Source organism: Antennarius striatus, chromosome 14 (genome assembly GCF_040054535.1).
Source record: "Antennarius striatus isolate MH-2024 chromosome 14, ASM4005453v1, whole genome shotgun sequence".
NCBI lineage: Eukaryota > Metazoa > Chordata > Actinopteri > Lophiiformes > Antennariidae > Antennarius > Antennarius striatus.
This window is the reverse complement of record NC_090789.1, coordinates 2,133,239-2,153,749: the sequence shown is the minus strand read 5'-3', so window position 1 is coordinate 2,153,749 and position 20,511 is coordinate 2,133,239. Positions and strand designations below refer to the sequence as shown.

General features: G+C 44.8%; 1 protein-coding gene across 7 annotated transcripts; it reads right to left on the bottom strand.

Moving 5' to 3' along the window:
* Nucleotides 1-379: 379 nt before the first annotated feature.
* On the bottom strand, nucleotides 380-19,363 carry ubap2l (ubiquitin associated protein 2-like). Of its 7 annotated transcripts, none has more exons than XM_068333241.1 (30): nucleotides 19,229-19,363; nucleotides 17,738-17,875; nucleotides 16,361-16,438; nucleotides 15,417-15,527; nucleotides 15,031-15,205; nucleotides 14,446-14,547; nucleotides 14,265-14,310; nucleotides 11,726-11,770; nucleotides 10,914-11,020; nucleotides 10,718-10,777; nucleotides 10,565-10,617; nucleotides 10,375-10,460; nucleotides 9,887-10,064; nucleotides 9,401-9,599; nucleotides 8,953-9,290; nucleotides 8,607-8,779; nucleotides 7,842-7,962; nucleotides 7,514-7,553; nucleotides 7,225-7,414; nucleotides 7,070-7,136; nucleotides 6,355-6,673; nucleotides 5,899-5,987; nucleotides 5,775-5,828; nucleotides 5,603-5,684; nucleotides 5,229-5,446; nucleotides 4,765-4,870; nucleotides 3,705-3,830; nucleotides 2,539-2,606; nucleotides 2,254-2,448; nucleotides 380-1,912 (listed from the first exon to the last, which is right to left on the bottom strand). In XM_068333241.1, exons 2-30 carry the CDS (start codon nucleotides 17,831-17,833, stop codon nucleotides 1,817-1,819), a joined length of 3,618 nt encoding a protein of 1,205 aa, XP_068189342.1. In that variant the 5' UTR covers nucleotides 17,834-17,875; nucleotides 19,229-19,363; the 3' UTR covers nucleotides 380-1,816. The 7 variants fall into 7 exon arrangements, with proteins under 7 accessions (XP_068189342.1, XP_068189345.1, XP_068189343.1 ...); XM_068333244.1 differs by having other exon boundaries at nucleotides 7,842-7,932; XM_068333242.1 differs by lacking the exon at nucleotides 19,229-19,363 and adding an exon at nucleotides 19,051-19,207.
* Between the last annotated feature and the right edge of the window lie 1,148 nt (nucleotides 19,364-20,511).

Genomic DNA, 20,511 nt, shown 5'->3' with positions numbered 1-20,511 from the left:
TCCGGTTATAAAAATGATTTATCCGTTTTCAAGACTTGAAAAGATTCAAAGCGTTTGTTTTTATGTGCACTAAAAAAATACGATTTTTGTGTACAATAAAAATGATTCATCTTGTTTTTTGTACATTAATAAATGTTTTGACCGGAAGTGCGTCATTTCTGCTACGTGAGGAAGTCACCACTTCGCCCAAGTACCCTAGGATGCTGCTCCGTTCTAACAGGATGTTCTACTTTCATTTGCGTGATTACGTCATTTTGTTTATGATGCCCCTCAAACGTAGGTCAAAGGTCAGCTCCATATTGTTCCTTCAACCCTAGAATGCCAAATTTAAAAGCCACATGAGAAACAAATAAGTTTTAAAGAACATTCACATCCAAAATGATGAAAATGTCCTTTTCTTGTTTATTTACTTAATATTTATATATTTTTACAAAATAAAAAATATATGAAACAAAAAGCTAACAAGTCTGCAAGGATTTGAGAAGGAAAAAAGGAGAAAGCCATTGAACAAACAGGGACTACACTACTTGTGTTTTTTTTATATGTACAAGACAAGTTCATCCATTTAAATTGTTTTAAAACGCACAGTACAAAAAGAAACAAAAAAAAAATCACTGACCAAGAAAAAAAACAAAAAAACCCAAAAATAATCCATAGTACAATTATGTCCATCAGTATTCACTGTTTGCGGGTTTCCTTGTAATGCGGGACAGGTGGTGGAACAAGGGTGGGGAGGAGGTGGGTGGGGGGCTGAAATAAAACAATGGAAGGCAGACTGGGTGTGTACTGGTCTTGTAAATAATTCTCCACATCTCCTGCAGAAAAACGTTGGCCCTTTATGGTACATCATAATTAATAGGAACAGCTACTGTACAAGTGTACAATGAAAAAACCCTGAGCTCGACAGAAAACCGAGCCCAGTGAACGCCTCGCGGCCTCCGTGTGCGCCGACATGCACGTCACATAACAAACACGCTTTCCTCACAGACCAAGCCGGATCGCTCGCTTATATGTCTTTATATATAATATATCTAGATTTGGTAAAAAATAAACTTCACAACTCTACCAATTTAGACAATTGGTTTTCAAACATAAAATGAAATAAAAGAGGAAAAGGGGAAAAAAAAAAAAACATTTAACAGCAATTTAGAAAAACCTTTTTTTTTTTGGAGAGGGAGGGAGGGGGTAAGGATTAGGGTTATTCTGTGCAGGTGGGAATTTGACACCAAAATTAGGTGAGGGAGTGGGGGAGTTAAGGGTGAGAAATACAAAACCAGCCTGCCCCCCCCGCCCCCCACCTTCAGGTATGACTTCATTCCTCCCAATCAGAAAGAGAGGAAAAAAATAAACTAATGGAAAAAAAAACGACAAAGAAGACCGTACAAGAAACTTTCATTCCTTTAGAAAACAGTTCTATGTTACATAAGAGTGAAAATAAAAAGGGGGGGGGGCAGGGTTTGAACACGATAAGAATTCCCAACACTCAATATTTTATCTTCTGATGGTGTATTATTTCTACCTCCCATCTCCCCTCTCTTCCTACGCGCCTCCTGCCCCCCCACCCCCACCCCACCCAACCTGGCGTCTCCGCAGCGCTCCCCCCTCCTCCGACGGCGGCGGCAGTCGGAGCTGCAGGAGTGCTGGGCCGAGCGTCCGGGGAGGGGGGGGGGGGTCTCTGCAGGAGGGAAAGGGAGTTTACACGGGGAGACGGTTTGCAGGAAGGAGCCACGAGCCGCCCCCCCCGCCCCCGGTCTAGTTTCTTTCAACAGTGTAAATAGGGGGGTGGGGGGTGTGTAGAGGCGCCTGACAGTGGATGTTAGTTGGCCCCCCAGTTGTAGCTGTTGTACGCCGACTTGTTGATCTGAGACTTCTGCTGGATGGAGGCGTTCTGGCTGCGTTGGCCCGAGCCGCTCTGTGGGGGGAGGGGGGGACAGTTTGAGTTAGACAGCATATGGCAACCAACCTGGCAACCAACCTGGCAACCTGCCGCCTTAACATCCTCGTCTGAACGATGTGTGGCGTTACAACAGATGGAGACGATTGTTGGATCGCGTCCCGTTATTTGCTTTCATTTGCATCTTAGCTCCGCCCACTCAGGATGAAATATTTACATTTAGCATAAAGATACGAGAATCCTTCCTCCACAAGCTTAAAATAGAAATAACAGGTCGATGTGTCCCCCAACTGTAAAACTAGGCCGACCAGCGCAGGAAATACCAAATAAGGGCGTTGGGATATCCCTGTGGGCGTTACCTGTCCGTCCTGCTGCAGGTGATGGTGCAGGATCTGAGAGTGGGGTTGTTGATGTGGCGCCAGGATGTGCATGAAGGGGCCCGGGGCGTAGCCGGCGGCAGCTGGGGGGTTGATGGGTCCTCCGCTCCCCAGAGCCGAGGGCAGGCTGAAGGAGGCCGTTGGCGTGCCGGCGTGGAAACCCTGTTTCTCAAAAGACTGCAGGAGAGACGGCGAAACGAGATTCAGTCGTTTAAAATAACAATTCAACATCTTTAAAGAAGAAGTCGTCGTTTTCTGGAATATTACCTGCGTCTTCGTGTAAACAGACCCTGAAATATCCGGTACCCCCGTGTTGCTTGACGTCACAGACACTCCTGAGGGGACAGACGGGGAGACAAGAATCAGTCTGGAAGCGGGACGAGCAGAGGAGGAAAAGGAGACGCCATCGGCCACAGAATCACATTCTACCAGCTGACGGCAGCAGGGAGTGTTTGACGCTCCGTCTGAATCTAAAGCACGAACATCTATGTTGGATTAAGTCATAGATGAGTCCACAAGAACCCACAGGATTGATTCCACGCCGGTTTACAGATGTCAGAAATCAATTCTCCAGATTTCAGATAAATAACCTGATGCTCAGAGAAATAAAGAAAACAGCCGAGTGCGAGCGCCAGCTCCTCCTCACTAAAGTTCGCTGCTGCAGGCAGAATCAGACCGCACGTCTAAATAATTACACTGGTGAGATGAATGTGGAGTGTAATGAAAATTCTTTCTGGGCTTTCCACCAGAGGAACACATTCGCGATTAGCGGGAGCGACTAAAGCACTCACAATAAACACACAGACTGAGTAATCAAAGGTCCAGCTGGGAAACGGTTTCATCTATCAGTGGTAAACACACGGCGTAGTTCATCTTTTATGTGTTTGCTCTGATGCACAGACGTTAATTCACTAACTTTCTGCGTTTCAGACCTGAAACGAACATTAAAGTCCTGTCAAACGAGCAGCACGTCTGACAGAGGAATCAAAATGAAAACACACCCACATTAGAAGAGCCCCGATCGATAAAGGGAACCCGATTCCAGACGGAAACAACCAGCGGTGACACCTGAGTGAAGAGCAAGCAGCACAGAGGGAACCTGAGACCACATCGACCAGAGTAACCCATCAGTCGCGACCCGAATTTAAAGCGGGCCCGTCTGAACCCGATTGGACTGATGATGCGTTACCCTGGGGGGTGGGGTGCGGAGCAGGCATCACCAGAGGACAGACGAGAGCTTTAAAGGAGAGGCGAGGTCTAAAAAAGCAGATTAAGCGGCGTGACGTCGGCGATGAGGCGACGGATCGAGGAGGAGGAGGAGGATGGCGGTGATGACACAAGGAGGAGGAGGAAGACGGGAGGGAAAAGGCAAGCTGCGTTTCGGTCTGTTTGTTGTTTTTGTTTTTTTTAATCTGGCAGGTGGCAGAACTCACCGACTCCGGGCCCGGTGACAGAGCTGGCTGGCTTGTTTTGTGCAGAAGCGGCAGCGGCCACGGCAGTGCCGTATCCGCCCTTACAGAAATCCCCACTCCCTGAAGCCTGGCCCACATCCTCATAGCCTGCAACAGTCAGACACACAGCGGCAGCCCACAGCGTTAGACACACCAGGCGGGGTGGGGTGGGGGTGGGGGGCAGACCTGCCTCAGATAGCATTTGCAAATAACTCCCGGCGCCTGCGTGGACGGGTTTGGGCAAAGCCCCGCCCACACGGTGCCACAAGAGGAGCACGCCAACGTCATTTGCGCAAGTACTATTTGACCCAAGTCTGAGGGGGAGGAGGTGGGGGGAGTGAAGGGAGGGGGCAGGCAGGGTGTGTATGTGTGGGGAGGAAGGGGGGGGGGGGCAGAGGTTGGAGAGTGAGCTGGAGGTGGGGGATGGCAGAAAGCAGCAGATGGTGGAGCTTTAGAACAAATAGGTGTTGAACATTTACCGACCCAAGGTGTGGATTTAAAAAACGTGGGAATAAAAACAGGGTTTTCAAAGGAAGTGGAGGAGGAGGGGCCGTTTTGAAGGGGGGGGGGGACTCATATCAGCCGTCATGATGGATGTGATGGATGTGTGAATGTGTTGGGGAAAACTATCCTTAGAATAAACCTCTGATGGAACCTCTGTCGTCCCTCCACCATTCAGTTAATATCAAGAGAAGATTAGTCAGTAGAAGCTTTTTAAATTGTTTTTTTTAAAGGGACATTTTCTAGCCTTTATAAAAGCCTGAGAACTAATGAGGAACGTTCCAAACAATAAAAACTGGACACGAGAGACAATATTCAATATTCTGACACACCTAAACCTGGACATGAAATCACGTGAAGACGTTTGGTCAGCAGACAAGTTTTAGCGACGCGCTAACAGCAGCTCGGAACAACCGCTCCACACCGATGACGGCTCACTGGGCTCGCGGTCAGAATCAGCACAGGTTTATTAACAAGCAGGACCCGCATGACCCCCCCCCCCATCCCCTCTCCACACCCCAACATGCGGTTAAAGCCTCACCAGTGCTGTATCCGTGGGAACCGTAGCCACTGGCCTGCTGGAAGGGTGTAGCGGAGGCGTTGACGCCGACATTCACACCGTGCTGCTTGGATGAGGTAGGAGCCACCTGGGAAGGATTAAATAAAAAAATATATTAAAAAATAGAAAGTAATGTGATTAAATAAAATATGTATATATTTAAAAAAATAATTAAATAAAAATAAATAAAATAATTACTATTTATAAAAAATTAAAATGCAGAAAGTAATCTGATTAAATATATATAAAACATAGAATGTAATGTGATTAGAATTGCATTGTTTATGAATTGTGTTTGTATTTTAAAGTCCCACAAAAAAGAAATTTCATCTGTTCCATCTAAATTTATCATATTTCCCTCAAACCCAATAGTTTTCCTAATCATGACCTTAAAAATTAAGAAAAACAAACCGGACATTCTGGATGGAGATTTTAAACATCCTCACCGGAAACACAGCAGGTCCGTACTGGAAGGTGTTGGGCAGGCCCGGCATGCCGGTGTAGTAGGGGAGGCTCGTGTAGCTGTAGCCGGGCGGCAGTGCCGGGTTCAGGAAGGGCTGCTGCGTGGTGTGATGCGTTTGGGTCTGGTTCTGCTGCGTCTGAGCTAACGTGGTGGCCGGAGCCGGTGACGAGGCGTCGCCCCGACCGAACTTCGATAAGTCGCCTGGAAAGAAAACGGAGAAAGGCCGAATTGAAAAGGAAGCTATCGGATATAAAGATTCCAGAACTACTGGATCATTCTGGAACACAATCTAAACGCTTTCTGGATTCTCCAGTGTCGAAATAAGACAAACGTGTATTTTTTCGTGACCTTACTCACCAGAGTACGGGTTGCTGGTCAGGCTGCCCTCTCTGCCGGTCAGTGCTGTGGTGGGAGTAGCGAAGGGTATGCTATAATAATCCTGCATGGGGGGAGGAGGGGGGGAGTCACGCCAGTTAAAAACACAAACGGTGAAGAGATGGTTTCTGTGATTTCTTGCTCCAAACCTCACCAGCGGTATTCTCGTCTGCAGCATCTGTAGGTCGTCGTAGCCGTACACCTGAGGCTGAGACGGAACGCCAGTTAGCATAGGAGCTACACACAGAACGCACACGTTTGATTGGGCAGGAACCTACCGGGTAGGCGTGCAGTAGTCCAGGAGCCATGATGTAGGGGTTGGGCAGCAGAGGGGGAACTCCAGGTGGCAGGTTTGGAGGAGCTTTCCCTGCAGACACAAAAGCCAGGGAACACTTTAAAATCTTGTAGGAGCTAATCCGACGCGTGGAAATTAAATTACTCCACCAGCAGAGGGAGCAAAGAGGAGAGGAAGTCTGGAGTAGAGAGAAATATCCCAGTTGTGACAAAAACACGCCTGAACACAATTTATACGGTCCTGACGGGAACGAGATGCTGCTCTGCAGCGGAACAGGAAGAAGAAAAGATGGAAAATGAATTAGCAGCAGCGAGACAAACAACCGGAGTGTTGGCCCGGTTGTGTCATCCTGATCAACCAGCTCTCATGTGACACGGAACAAATCATTCACCCCCCCGATCAAACACAGGAAACAGGAAGTGACACAAACCGGTCTGACCTGAGGACGCCGCCGAGCCTCGCGTTGAAGAAGAAGCCGAAGACGGGATGACTGACGCCGTCGTGGCGATGGAGACGGTTGCGGCCGCCACGGCCGGGACGCCCATGGACGCCGTGTTGATGCCCATGGCCAGACTGCTGACGGGGCCGAGGCCGGAGGAGGCCGAAACCGTGGCAACCGAAGAGGCCTGGGGGGCTCCCAGCGAAACCTGCGCTGCAGCCGCGGATGAGATGGGGGGGGGGACCGACGAAGACTGAACAGCCGAGACGGAGGACGGGAAGGAGGAGTGCAGGTTGGAGTCGCCGTCTACGTTGGGATGCTGTCGAGACCGAATGACAGAGATTAGGATTAACCAGATTACATTTGGGATGTCGGACGACGAAACAGGAAATGCAGCTTTGAAAATAATGTGTTTTGAATTAATATTTAAACATTTATGTTTGTTATTCATATTTAAAAAAACAACATAAATTTATATTCATGTTATTAATTAATAACATCAGATAATAACATTTAATGTTATTTAATAATAATAATATACACATTTTTATTATGTTTATATTTACACCGTTTACATTACACTATGTTTTACACCTATCCTGTTTTATGTGCTTTAAATTGGGGACTAATAAAGTTTTTTGAATGAATCTTTAAATGAGCATAAACAAAGAACACACGACATTCCAGATCCAAACCGGTTCTGGTTTAAACTCACCAGTAAACTGGTGTTGGACGTCCGGACCGACGACGGCGTCAAGCTGTTCTGTTGTGATGGATGAGAGCTGTAAAAAAAAATAAAAACAAACGTATAACCTGATCCACTCGCCGCCACATCAAGCTACTCCACACGGGTAACGTGGCTGATCTCACTTGTTGTGTTGAGGAGGGGGGATGGCGCTCGGAGGCAGATCCTCGCTGTGCCCTAAAGCACTAAGGGACGCCTGATTGGACGCCGTCAACAAGGAGGCGGGGCTGTCGGTCAGCGTGCCCATGCTGGAGACGGACGCCTGTGTGACCGAATCAGAGGCCGGCTTGATCGATACTGCAGAGCCTGCTGCAGCTGGAAAGACGGGAGAGTTAAAACCCACTGCCTGTGTGTGTGTGTGTGTGTGTGTGTGTGTGTGTGTGTGTGTGTAAAATATCGATGTCAAACACTTACCTTCCACAGACTGCGTTGCTTGTATTGAACTGAAGCCATTCTGTAAAACCAACAATGAAGATGAGTTCACAGGTTTCTATGGAAACAGGCCATTGATAAGAAGCAGAAGGGTTTTGGGCTCAGGGAAACTTGGAACAGAGTTTTATAGGACAAGAACTTGAGCAACAGGTCAGGTCTGGAGACCAGCGGTGCCCCCGCTAACAGGAAACACCTGATCTCACATGGACGGACCGTAATCGAGGTAAAACTACAATTTCACAACCATTTTCAAAAGAGGAGGAACGGAATCGTCCGCCATCAACACAGAAAAATAACCAATGGGGCTCACCTTGGGCTGCATGTCCTTCTGGGGGGAGGAGGAGACGGAGGGGGGGTAGCGGCGCGACTGGGGTGTCCTCTGATCGTACAGCTCCATCTGACTGGAGTTGGAAAGAGCTGGAGTTGACTTGCTGCAGATTGTAACGGTATCGACAAGTCACGCTCCGTCGTGTTCTTAGAGGGCGAGACGGGCTCTAACAAGAGAACTGATGACTGACAGCAGGACTGGAGCTACACGTTAAAACTATAATTATGAATTTTTTTTTTAAAAAGTGGAAAATTTCAACTGTGGAAATATCAAGCAAGGATTCGCTCCTAAAAACAGGAAGCAGACATCGAAGCTCGACGGGGGCGTTTGTTTTATTCAGCGCATTCTAATTTCTTCATTTATCACAGAACAAATGAACAAAAGTTTGACTCAAAACCAACATGTGACACCAAAGTCAGTCGTTATTTTAAAAAAAATCAACTTCAAATTAAGATCATCTTCAGCAAAAGGTCAACATGTAGAAAAGGTCTCCAGAAAGTAAAGATCAGAGTTTTATTTTCTACCCTTCTTACCGAAACCTGAGAGACGCCGCTCTGCTACAGTCACACCAGACACTGTTGCTTAGCAACATCAACTTTGTTTAGCGATGGACTGATAAAGCTGGTTACCGTGTGATAAGAACTAGCCTTTGTAGACTTAAGAACGTGAACTGGGTGTGAGTGTACGTGTGTGTGAGTGAACGTGTGTGTGAGTGTACGTGTGTGTGTGGTTCTGGGATGCACCAACCTGCTGGGGCTGGTGTAGAGGCTGTTCTGCACCTGATTGGCTGGGGTCGTGGTGGCGGGGGCCGACTCATACTCCGGTAGAACCGGCTCCGATCCGAACTGCAGCGCCCCGAACTGAAGGTTGAGACCCGATATGTCCGTGGAGCCGGGCATCTCCACAGCCATCGCAGGAATCTGAGGACAAATGAAAGAAGTTATTGATCCAAACCCCAACGAGACACACACACACACACACACACACACACACACACACACACACACACACACACACACACACACACACACACACACACACACACACACACACACACACACACACACACACACACACACACCTCTACTCTTACCTTCGTCGTAATGGAGGTCCTCTTCTTCTGCTGTTTGAGTTTGTGCTGCTGCAGAGGCAGCGGACTCTGGGCGTCCGAGGAACTTGGGGAAACTTGTTGACCTAAAGAAGGAACCGCTACCATTTTGGGGAGGGAGGAAGCAGGTGGAGGGACCGCGTGGGGGGAGGAAGTCGTTTGTTGGGGTAAGGGAGACGACGAGGAGACAGCAGAGGAAGGAGACAGGCCTTTGTCCTGCAGGAAAACATCCAACATGGACGAGGAGGAGGAGGAGGCAGCTTGGTAGGGCGCCCGCTTCGTAAAGGGGGTGTGGACCACCGACTCCGGCTGAGTCTTCATATCTGGAAAATGGGGAGGGTAAAAATTAAAGCTAAAACCAAAAAACACTGAAACCAGCCTGGATTAACCTAAAAAAAACTTTTAAAAGTGAGTATTTGCCAGCTTTACTCACCATATTGTCCCAGCGAGCCGCCACTGGTGTCCCAGGAGGAGGGGGTCGTGTTGGAGGTTCCCGCCTGGGAGTGCTGGGCTGCTAGCTGCGCCAGCGCCTGGGCCGTCTTATACTGCTCCAGGAACTGGGAGCCGGTGGTCCCCGTGCTCGCTCCCTTCGGGTCCCCCACCTCCCCAAAGCCTTTGTTCAGCATGCTGACCTGCGATGTGAGCGGATTACGACACGCCTCTGTCACAATCAAACACCAGCGGTCATAAAAACAGTTTTACTGCTCCTCTGTCAACGCAAACGGGAACAAACCCAACCCCCCCCCAAACCCTTGGCTCACGCCGGATTTCTGCCTGCAGAAGGATTTTTATGACGATCACACGTTGGCTTGTGGCCACGTCTTTTCCCGGTGCGGTGAGGAAGTGGTGGACTTCTGTATTTTTCTACACATATAAAAAAATAATAAAACAAAACCCCAACTCCTCGCGGGGGCCTCACCATGCTGTGCTGGGTGTACGGGGTGCTGGAGGACGGCTGGGACAGCGGGACCCCCTGCTTGGAATTGCTGAAAACCAGTGACTGAGACATGGATGTGGGTTGGTTGGCGTCCATGGGGGGGGTTTCTGTCTCAGAGGAGGACGGGGGAGTCTTTCCCAGGAGCACCGCCAGATCAATCCTGTGGAAAAGTAAATATAATAAGAGATTTAAAGTGACAACTTGTTGATCCAAAAACCAAGTTATAACTTCTAATGTTAGGTTTTTAAATTCAATTTTCAACATTAAGAAAAGTTAGCATCACACACAACCAGGGGTTCATTTGTGCTTCAATTATACTTTAAGTCAAAGACAAATTAGGTCATCAAAACTCTAAAATAAAGTCTATAAAGCTGACGCTGCCATTAAAAGAAGTAGATGCAATTTTTATTTAATTAGAGAAAAACAATTCCCCAAAACTTATTCTGTCGCTAACAAAGTGCAAAAGTGACCTCTGTCCTTTGGTGATGGTGACATTCTCTTGGGGCGGGGGAACGGTCGCCACACTGGAAGCTGTGAATATCTTGGTCTCTGAAAGCTGCAGAGGAATAAACACCAAAATTATAACAGAAACCGCATTCAAATTGTGATTTTAATAAATGCCACATCCACAGCTGCCTGTCTGAGTCTGGAGACACTCACATCTTCATTCCAGTCCTCAGTGCCCCACTCCTCCGTGGCAGTCCTCCAAGCTCCTAGGAGACAGAACAACAGTTCAAAACGACTGACGACTGGGGGAAAGAGAAGGCGCAGAAACAACCTCTTCCTGCTACAAAGACGTGAAACCAGGCTCACCTGGAGCAGAGTCAAACTTCGGTGGGTAATTTGTTCCTTCTACTGCAGAATATTCCAACCCTGGAGAAAGGAAGAGAACAGTGAATGTAATGGGAACACAAGAAAATCCTTTTTGGAAACCTGGGTCCAAACATCTGGATTTAGGTATTTGTAAAAAAGTGCCATCAAGCTTAATATTAATTTCAAATGAACTCACTAGCTCCTTCCTCCACATCCACACTTCCTGTGTTGTTCCAGGTACTGCCCCCGCCGTAGTTCTCGTCTGTCTGGGTCGGCTCTGCGTAGTCGGCCGGGTTGAATGTTCTGAGGAAACGAAAGTGAAACGAGGAGTTAAGATCTGGGTCTGTTTCCTGACCGACAGCTGGGGGGGGGCACAAACTATCCAACAGCTGGGGGCCCACCGACAAGACACCTGAGTCCGTTTCTGATCTCACCTTATTCAGGTCCATGTTTGAAATCTTTTAGCAAAAGCACACAAGTTTTCAACTCTTAACAGCAAGCCACTGGTGATGCCGACGTGTTCACCGCTGAACACATCCCCAGCTTTTATCTGCTATGTATTTTAGCTAGCGCTACACATTTCAGGAAAAAAAAGGAGGGACTGAGATCGGAACAGGAAGAGGAAATGAGTCGAAAGCGAAACCAGTGTGTGCGCACTCAAGACATGCAAAAAAAAGAGGTGAGCATTTAACATCAATAACTCCGTCCTCCTGCTGCAGGTCTTTAATTTTAGTCACCAATGTTAGAGCTAGCGCAACCTGTCAAAATGAAGTAGAACTTTCCTTCTGAGTCGAGCCGAGCAGCTTCATTTATGACTCGTGTAAACAGATTGGAGTTTAAGTGTGAGGAATAACATTTCTTCTTTCATATCCCATTGTTAGAATGAGGAGTAACTTTGTCAAATTCAATGACAGCTTGTTCCAGATCGTTCTTTTTCTGTAATGGTGCTAAAAAAGGTCATCCCACAGAAAGGAAGAACAACAGACACACCAGAGGTGATGCACTCACCTCTCAACTCCTGCAAAATCATATCTGGGTTCCTTATCAATCTGGCTTTAGAAGAAAAACAATGGCAACAATTACAAGGGATAAAACGGTAAACAAATAGATGATCAGTTTTGTTTTAATTTTTAAGACCACAATCCAGAGCAACAGCATAAGCAGGATCTGCCTGTGCCGGTACTGCAACACACTCCTCACCCGTCAGTCATGCCACGATGCAGCTCAAGCTAGCTTTTAGTCGTATGAGGGTCGGTCGTAATCAAGACATCACAAGTTCACACAATGCAGCCTAAAAGGTGCCCTATGAGAGCACTTATACCAGACTAAACAGGTGGCGATCGCATTGATGAAGGCAGAGCATCAACAACTGGTTCTATTTGGATGTTTTATTCTGATTATGCTTTCGGCTGTTCTGTGATGGGAGTCGTGTTGCTCTCAGTTTCTGCATCAAAGCTTCATTTTTTGCCCTGAATAACGTTATGCCGGCTCGGATGCACAACTAACATGACTTACACCAATACATTGTACAAACCAGTAACCATATGGATTGATTGGTTGGTTGCAGAGCGCTAAATGCTACCAGTCAGTTTAATGCTGCTAGTCGCACCATGTCGCACTTCATTCACCGTCGCAGGAAAAGAAGAAATGTCAGCAAAACGAGTCCAAGAGTGACACAGAAAACACCTTGAAGCTCTGCATTAAGCAAATGTTAGAACGTTGCGAAGCTAGCTTAGCATGCTGCTGGTCACGCCCACCCCGACCTACAGCAACACTAGATTATGTTTACTTTAATGCTTTCAGGGATGTGATTAATTCCATTTGGCTGCAGTGAGACGTTTTTTCAATGTGGCGTTTTTCTTAAATCAGTTCCAGCAAAATCCTGAATCAAAAATCACAACGGGATTTGTGCGTGTCGGTCTTTTGAAACGCATCACGTTTGGGGCGCAGCCGATGTGAGAGCTGATGCTGTTCCATAACACGTCTAAAGAACGGTGCATTCACTGCCTCCTCTTACAGATGGAACAAAGAGAATTATAGATCTGTTCTACATGACTTTCAGAGGCCTGCATGGACACAACAAACTGACTCCAACTGCCTTTGTGTGTTTTACTGTAAACGCAGCGGAATATTACAGCCTCAATTCAGCAAAAAATGAGTCACTTCTTAATATGAAAGCAAAACTATCGTCCTTTTCCAACAAGGTAAACATTTCTATTACTTCAATACCAATAATGGCGACAAACAAAACTGAAAACCTCCTGAGACGACGCTGTGAAACGAGGGAACGGCTATAAACATCCAAATATCTGGAAAATGTGTGCCCAAGGACACAGATGCCCCTGCTACGAGAAAACACTCCATTCATGCTGAAAAACCATAACTTCAAATCGTGGAGGAATGAAAAAGAAAATCATCAAAGTTTCACATTATTTGGCAATTTGAATTTCTCTGTATTCAGTCAGGCGTCTGTGGAGGAGATATGAACAGACTTCTCCTTGTTAATATGCACAAGAAACTAATTTTCATTTGATTATATAAAAACTTTGCATATCGCTAGTGATATCAGTAAGAGCTGAAAATTAAACTTGGGAATTAAAACTATTAATTTGCATTATCATTGTTTTAATTTCTTCAAATCTTACAAAAGAGAAAACTATTTCGACCAATAAGTCGATTGGGATAGAAAAAAACTCTAAATATAGGCCGAGATGAGAACTTTAAAAGTTGGAAGATCATCTTTTCCAAATGTGGCTGCAACCCTTCAAGCTTTTATTCTATTCATATCACATCAGAATGAACTAATCAAAAATCTTATCTGTTTCAAGTCATCTCACACACACACACACACACACACACACACACTTTCATTAAAATCAGTGTTTAGGTCACGCTGAAGCAAAGCTGCCAATTCCCAGCTGCTAGCGACAGGAAGCAAAACAATCACGGCCCTGCTGTGTGGAGTGAGAGGTGGGGGGGCATTGGAAAACAACTCCGGTCGTGCTGCATGCGATCACAGGTTGGACGCCAGAGCGCCCCGCTCGTATTCTAACCATCAGAAAGAAACACACTATTTGTGTCGAGCCTCATTAAACGCCTTGTGCAAACACCAAAAACATTCAAAGATCTGGAGCTTGAAGGTAACATCGGGTCACACCAAACTACAGAGAGAAAAGCATGTTATGACTCCAGTTTGGACTATAAAGTCACTGATTAACTGAAAATAGAATGCAGCAGAGTGCCGCTGAGTTTGATAATTTCTCTGCAACACCTGCTTGAGCTAGCAAACAAAATGCTAACATGACTGACAAACAACAAGACCAGAGAACAGACGATTAGGCGACCCAATTTGGTTCCTGACACATGACAATTGTTCTGACACTAAACAACCTCTGCTGAGGTATCTGGATCACACTGCTCTGTCTCACTGGTTGACATCCAGACTTAATCCACAGCAAGGATGACATAATTTCTGCTCTCTGGTGACCGTGCCAACAGAAGTGGAAGTAAAGGATCTATTAAAATGGAGAAGCAGGCGTGCTCTTACCCCATGCCCTGCGCCGAAAACCTGCCTCCACGCCGTCCGGATGGTCCTGAGAGACGAAGAAAATCCGACAACAATTATCACTGGAGAACAGTGGTTTAAGCACAATGAAAACATTTCCTCTAGCCTCATTTTTGTTGATGAATCTCTGGATTTCCTTCACACCTGGATTAGGACCACTTACCTGCAGTCCCTCTTCCTCTGCCTCGTCCCCTCCGGCCTCGCTCTGCACCTCTTCCAGCAACTCCAGCCTTGCCTCCGTCCAAACCATTCTCCTGACCGCGGACTATAGTTGTGAGAAAAGACAACGACATCACATCAATCACTAAACGCAAAAAAACACACACTGGGAGTTTTAAAAAATCACACTCTACAGGAAATTAATTTATCTGCATGTTGGGGCAATGCCCTCCTTCCCATGATCCTGCTCATGTGATCTCATGGGGAAGCAGATGTAAATAAAAGATATATGCGGTGCAACAACTTGCTGATACAACACTTTATAGTGAGAAAAGGCAAAAGCAGAAGACTAAATTAGTCTGGGAGAGAAGAACAAGGCTTACTCTTTGGTTCTGACATTACGGATAGGACATCTAAAGTTAGCCTCAGAAGCTAAAATGTTTGTTTAGCAATGCCACTGCTTCCCAGCTGGTAAATGTAGTTCCAGTCAGTACTGATGTAATCACCCACATTAAAATCCTTTGTGTAAATGATGTTTAAACTGTCAGATTTACGTAAAGAGAACAGTAAAGCGATGGTAAAGGCTTACACTCGCGGCCCCTGCTGGCTCCGCGCCCCTTCCGTGGAGCACCGCCTCGGCGACGTGCTACATCTTTTTCTCCTCCTTTTTCCCTGTTCTCCTTTCCTTCATCTCCAGTCTCTGCCTGGCTGGTCTCCTTCTGGCCCGACACCCCTTTCTTCTTCCCCACCATCTCCCAAGAGTCCTGAGGAAGACATGAAGACATCATTTCATCGTTGTTCATTTAAATTCAATTTAAATTCATTGGACTCATTGATTCGATGTACTTTGGTCTGAATGCAAATGCATGCATGCAAATTACAACTGACTATATATTAAGTTATCAGAAGGTCATTATATTCACATGTTCAGGTTAGTACAGTAAATGTGTGCTGCAGAGCGAAGCCAACACTCACAGTGTCCGGGCTCCCCTCCAGCAACACGTTAATGGCTCTGTTCACATCCCCGTTGCAGTCGTGCAGCGCGATCATCGACTCGTCCTGGTCCTTGCCTGTGATGTCAACTAGCTGGAAAAGGTGGAGTGATGATGAGAAACGGGCGTCCACTGACGGAAACTCCCAGCATCCCTTTTATAAACAGACTCTAGTGCAGACTGATGTGGAATTAAGAGCAAAGAACATTCATGCAAAACAGAAGACAACTGGAAGAAGGGACACCATTTCTCTTTTAATGTTTTGGACAGTCCCTTCAAGATTTCATGCAAGATTCGCTATAAACATACTGAATTTAACTATAATAAGTATTTGATTCCAGCCTGTTAAGAAGTAAATTGTATATCTTTGAGTTGTGGACGAGACATTCACAGATGTCATCCTAGGCCTCCAGACTGATAAAATAATCCCGTTATAGAAAAAATAATGGAATGGCTTTATCAAGAAAATTATCAACACATTCATAAACAATAAAAATGATCATTAGTCGCAACTGTTCTGGCAATTTAGACCTTCGTAAGTACAAAGAGAAAGATGAAAACCATTTTGTTGCTGATCAGTTCAAAACAGAAGCTGATAGTTGCGCCTTGAAAATTAAAATCACGTTGATTAGCAAGTCGTAGCAGGATTTCAATAAAAGCATCATTGAAGACTCATCTAGTTCAAATAATGCACCAAGTCTTCAGCTTTCATACACAAAACAATGAACACAGTCTCACTAAAGTTTTGGCCTTTTTAACAATTCACATATAAATAACATAAAATACATCCATCCAGGCCCAATGCAAGCAATAATGTGGTATGCACCAATATTAAGAGACAAATTAATGACCTTAACTATCCTCAAAGTGTGATAAATGACTAAGCAGGAAACCTAAAATAGGATCTAAGTTGATGCATTCGCTCACCTGTTTGACCTTCTCTTCAAAGTCTGCATCATTGTGGTCTGAAATCATCTGCGCGAGTCTGATCTGCTCTGCGGTAGCCTGTTCCAAGGGGATCGAAACGAAAACACATTTCATCAAACGGAAGCAGAGGATCTGAAATCAAATTTGAAATGAAGGCAAAAAAACAAACTAACAAACAACTCTCTTTGCGTCTAGCTGTAAAGTGATGATTCACTGACAGACGTGCAATCAATCTGGCAAAAGTTTACAGCATGATGCTAAAACCATTGTCCTTGTTGTTCCTTAAAGGAACACACTGATCATTAAAATTTACAATGACCCATCAAGGAAATGAAAATGTGTTTTACTACAGTGGAACCACTGAGCTATATTTTAAGAGGAAGTATGTTAAAGTATCCCCTTTAAAAATAAATTACAACATTAAAAACAAATCTTATGAAAACAAATGAGAAAAAAAACCCAGGATCTCTATCACCTTGTAATCTATTTTTTAGAGACAAATGAATCTACACTTCCCTTTGAACAACATCTGACACATCTTGAAACCATTCTCCTAAAATCAGATTTTCATAGAAGCATTTATTTCTTGACTTTCACTCAGGCAGGTGTTCTAGTAAAAAGCAGATAACCACGACAAGACTCATAACTATTTCATCACATAAAACTGAGGGGTCTTGTCTTTAAAGTAAAAACAGACGGTAAAAATGATTTCTACTATTTATTCTCTCCTATCATGTGAATGTTTTTGTGAATCTGTAATCTCCATTTTGATCCTCCCCGTCATGGTCTCTGCTGCTCCCTTTGTACCTTCTTACAGGCAGTCAAACCAAGACATGCCTCTGACATTCTCCATTTGTTTTACTAACACCTGTAATAAATAAATGTTCATGTAAGACAGCTGACAATTTTTTTTACCACGAAACTAGCAACCACTGCAACTACCATTACATTTACTTTCAAGTCTACATGGTGACAGTGAGGAAATGTTGTTTCCTGTACACGCCACTTTGCATATACAAACATGTGTATCCTGCACATGTTACATATTAATGAACTCTTGATTCATTTCAGATTCTTTTATGATAAATATAACATGTAATATATAATCACCATAGGATAAGGATCACTGCACTTAAACTACCCTGCAGGCAGAATTTGTGTTAACGCCCTGAGATGTATGCACAATCAGAGTGAAACCATAACGGAATATAACCAATGAGAGGAGACAATGAGCTAAACAAGCACACCATTAAATCATAAAAATTGGTATTGGCAGCTCAGGCAGTGTAGCGTTTGTGGCCAGGTCGTCCTTCAATAAATCCAGGTGATATTCCCAGATCAGCTGGAGAGCGTGACAGGTGGTGACAGGGACGTTACCTGAGGCCTTTGCTTGTGCTGTGTTTGGCTCTGTGTCTGGCCCTGTGTCTGCTCCCAGCTGCCCCGGGCTCGGTTCCCGCCCATGGACGTCATCATTTACAGTATATACAAATAACAGTATTTACAAGGAAATAACACCTGAGAGGAGAAAAAAAAGCAGAGAGAACTGCGTTACCGAGGTGACCTACTTATGTCATGCATCTGGCTGGTAAACAAACTACTTCCTTAAATTGCCTGATGACTTATGCCTAATGGGGAAGAGCTTGCACTCAGATGGCGATAAAATCAGCAGAGTTTCCAGAGACGCTCACAAAGGATGCTATTCAGACACATTCTCCAGCAGGATCTGAAGCCAAACCCTCACCGCCGGGTTGACCCGGGATGCAGGAGTGTCAGGGCGCAGTGGCGCTGCTGCACTCCTCTTGCATCACGTTGGATAACTTGTTTACCTCGTTCGGAACATTATGCAACGCGTTCTTTATCAGGATAGCCGTGTTGGTGTTGATATGTCAAACAACAATAAATAACCTAGCGACTGCTACATAAACACTGCATCGGATATCAAATGACAAACATGATGCACACACAGTCAAGACGACCATCTCCATCTATATTCGATAGCTAACTAACCTTACTCCCAATAATGACTTTAATCTTCAACGTTACGTAAAAGCCTGTCTGGACTAGCGCACTAACTAGCCCATACTCAGGGCCTGCCGGGCATATCCCATTCCAACCAGCAGCCACATGGCCAAAATGTTAGCCAACTAGCTAATTCTGGGGAGGGGGGAAAGCATCCAGCGTTGAGGTCTCGGTGGACTTCCGCTTCTCCCGGGCTTCACCTCATGGTAGCATCGAGGCTAACTCGAACAGCTGGTTGCTAACCAGTTAATGGAGTGCCGACAAATAGCCTATGTTGTTAGCGTTAGCTACCAACAAGTTGCTGAGCTAAACAGATACTAGCTAACCCCCCCAAGGCTTTCATGGTCGACAAAAAAAGCACAAAAAGCTCCATCCGCTGCCACAACCGGTGCGCTAGGTACCCTTTCATAGCTCTTCGCTAAGCTAATTCAACAAAACTAACTAGCCAAAATCGTTCCGCGTAGCTAAGCGATGTTAGCTGGTTAGCTACGTTAGCTGGTAAGCTACTTTAGCAGGATAGCACCCTCAGTAAGTGAACCAACACGCATCTTCCAGAACCATTTTTTTGGGCCCCGGTATAACCTGGTCACCGGTCACTCTACGTAGGAAACATCGAGGCTGAAGGTAAGGCCTACAGGCCGCGAAAATGAAAAATTACAGGCGATACTGACCAGAAACCCGGCTTAATATATGACACTGCTACACATCCGACCGACAAGTGGTCTCGTTGGCGACCTTCTAATCGGGTTTAGGACAGTATTTAGTTCCCGAACCCTAAATTGATACTAGGAAATTGATACGATATACCGAACCTACTCGCTCACACAATAAGCGAGAGACTGAATTTACCTGTTTCTTTTCCACTCTGACACCACGGAGGGTTGTGTCACGTGACTCACAGGGCGCTTCGAGGAAACGAGCCCCGCAACATGTGATGACACAGTTCACTAGTTTTATATCACGACGCGTCCGTGGAGTGGAGACGCAACACACATGACGGCACGTCCACGCGTGACTTCACACGTATGTGTCACGGAACATGCCAGGAAATATGAGCAGTCAACTTTATAGTCTGAAGTATTAAAAAAAAAATAGTCAGGGAACGTAAATAACAACAGAGATTTATTAGTTTGGGAGAAAACAATGATGAAACTTAAGATAAAAAAAATAAAATAAAGTAAATGTAAGAAAATAGCGAGTAAAGTGTGTATACAGTATTATAGAGAACACAATTCAGTACTGTAATGCAATACTTTAAAAATAGATTAAGCAGGTGTAAATGTGCAACTATTAATTAAGCAGTGGGGATAAACATGTAGTACAGCCTATATGTATAAATGTATATATAGGGCAACAACAGAACAAGATTTTTAAATTAAATTGCAGTGTAACCCAAATTCCAATCAGACATTCATCGCCAAATGGCTGCCCTCGGGGTTCTTTTCATGTGGGATTGAGGATCCACCCACACTTTATTGGGATCCACTCCAAATAAACAGGTTCTCTTATCCAAAGCCTCCAGTTAGTAGATGCGTAATAGTGATGTCTCACGATTTTACGTGACTTTTAATTAAAAAGGAATAAAAATATTTTCATTGAATAATGTCATTGTATATGTGAGAGAAGTTTCAATTTTTGAGACTCAGAAAATAATACATAAATATCAAGCTTAAAGTCTCCCAAATATACATTTCAATACATTCAAAGACATAACAGTATTCTGCTCCTTTGTACAGTTTATGAGAATAAACAAACAAGCAAATGAATGGTAACCATAAGTATAATTAATAAATACAATATACATTAAAACGCATTAAACAGGGGTACTTAATTCATAACGTTATACACACCTACTACACTATAACATAGCATCACAATAATTTCTAATAGGCTTGTTTTAGAATATAATGTAAATTAATTACCACTAACAACGATTGTTACCATTAACTAGTACTAATATCATAACTACCAGTTCGTAAATAATTAAAAGCAAGGTGCAATTGTATTTTTAGAATACAGTATTCTTATTTATTTCTTCTTAATAAGAAAAACAATTAATTGGACTTGATGTTGGCATCCAGTGCTGTTTAAAAATAAATATTAAACACAATTTGCATGTTACAAAATAATGA

What these genes read in the sequence shown, in the direction of transcription:
- ubap2l (XM_068333241.1), bottom strand. Translation starts at nt 17,833, where the DNA reads ATGATGACGTCCATGGGCGGGAACCGAGCCCGGGGCAGCTGGGAGCAG. An exon ending in CGGCTCGCTGGGACAATATG is followed by an intron (nt 9,291 to 9,400) that starts GTGAGTAAAGCT and finishes CCCATTTTCCAG; the next exon opens with ATATGAAGACTCAGCCGGAG. An exon ending in GGACCTCCATTACGACGAAG is followed by an intron (nt 8,780 to 8,952) that starts GTAAGAGTAGAG and finishes ATTTGTCCTCAG; the next exon opens with ATTCCTGCGATGGCTGTGGA.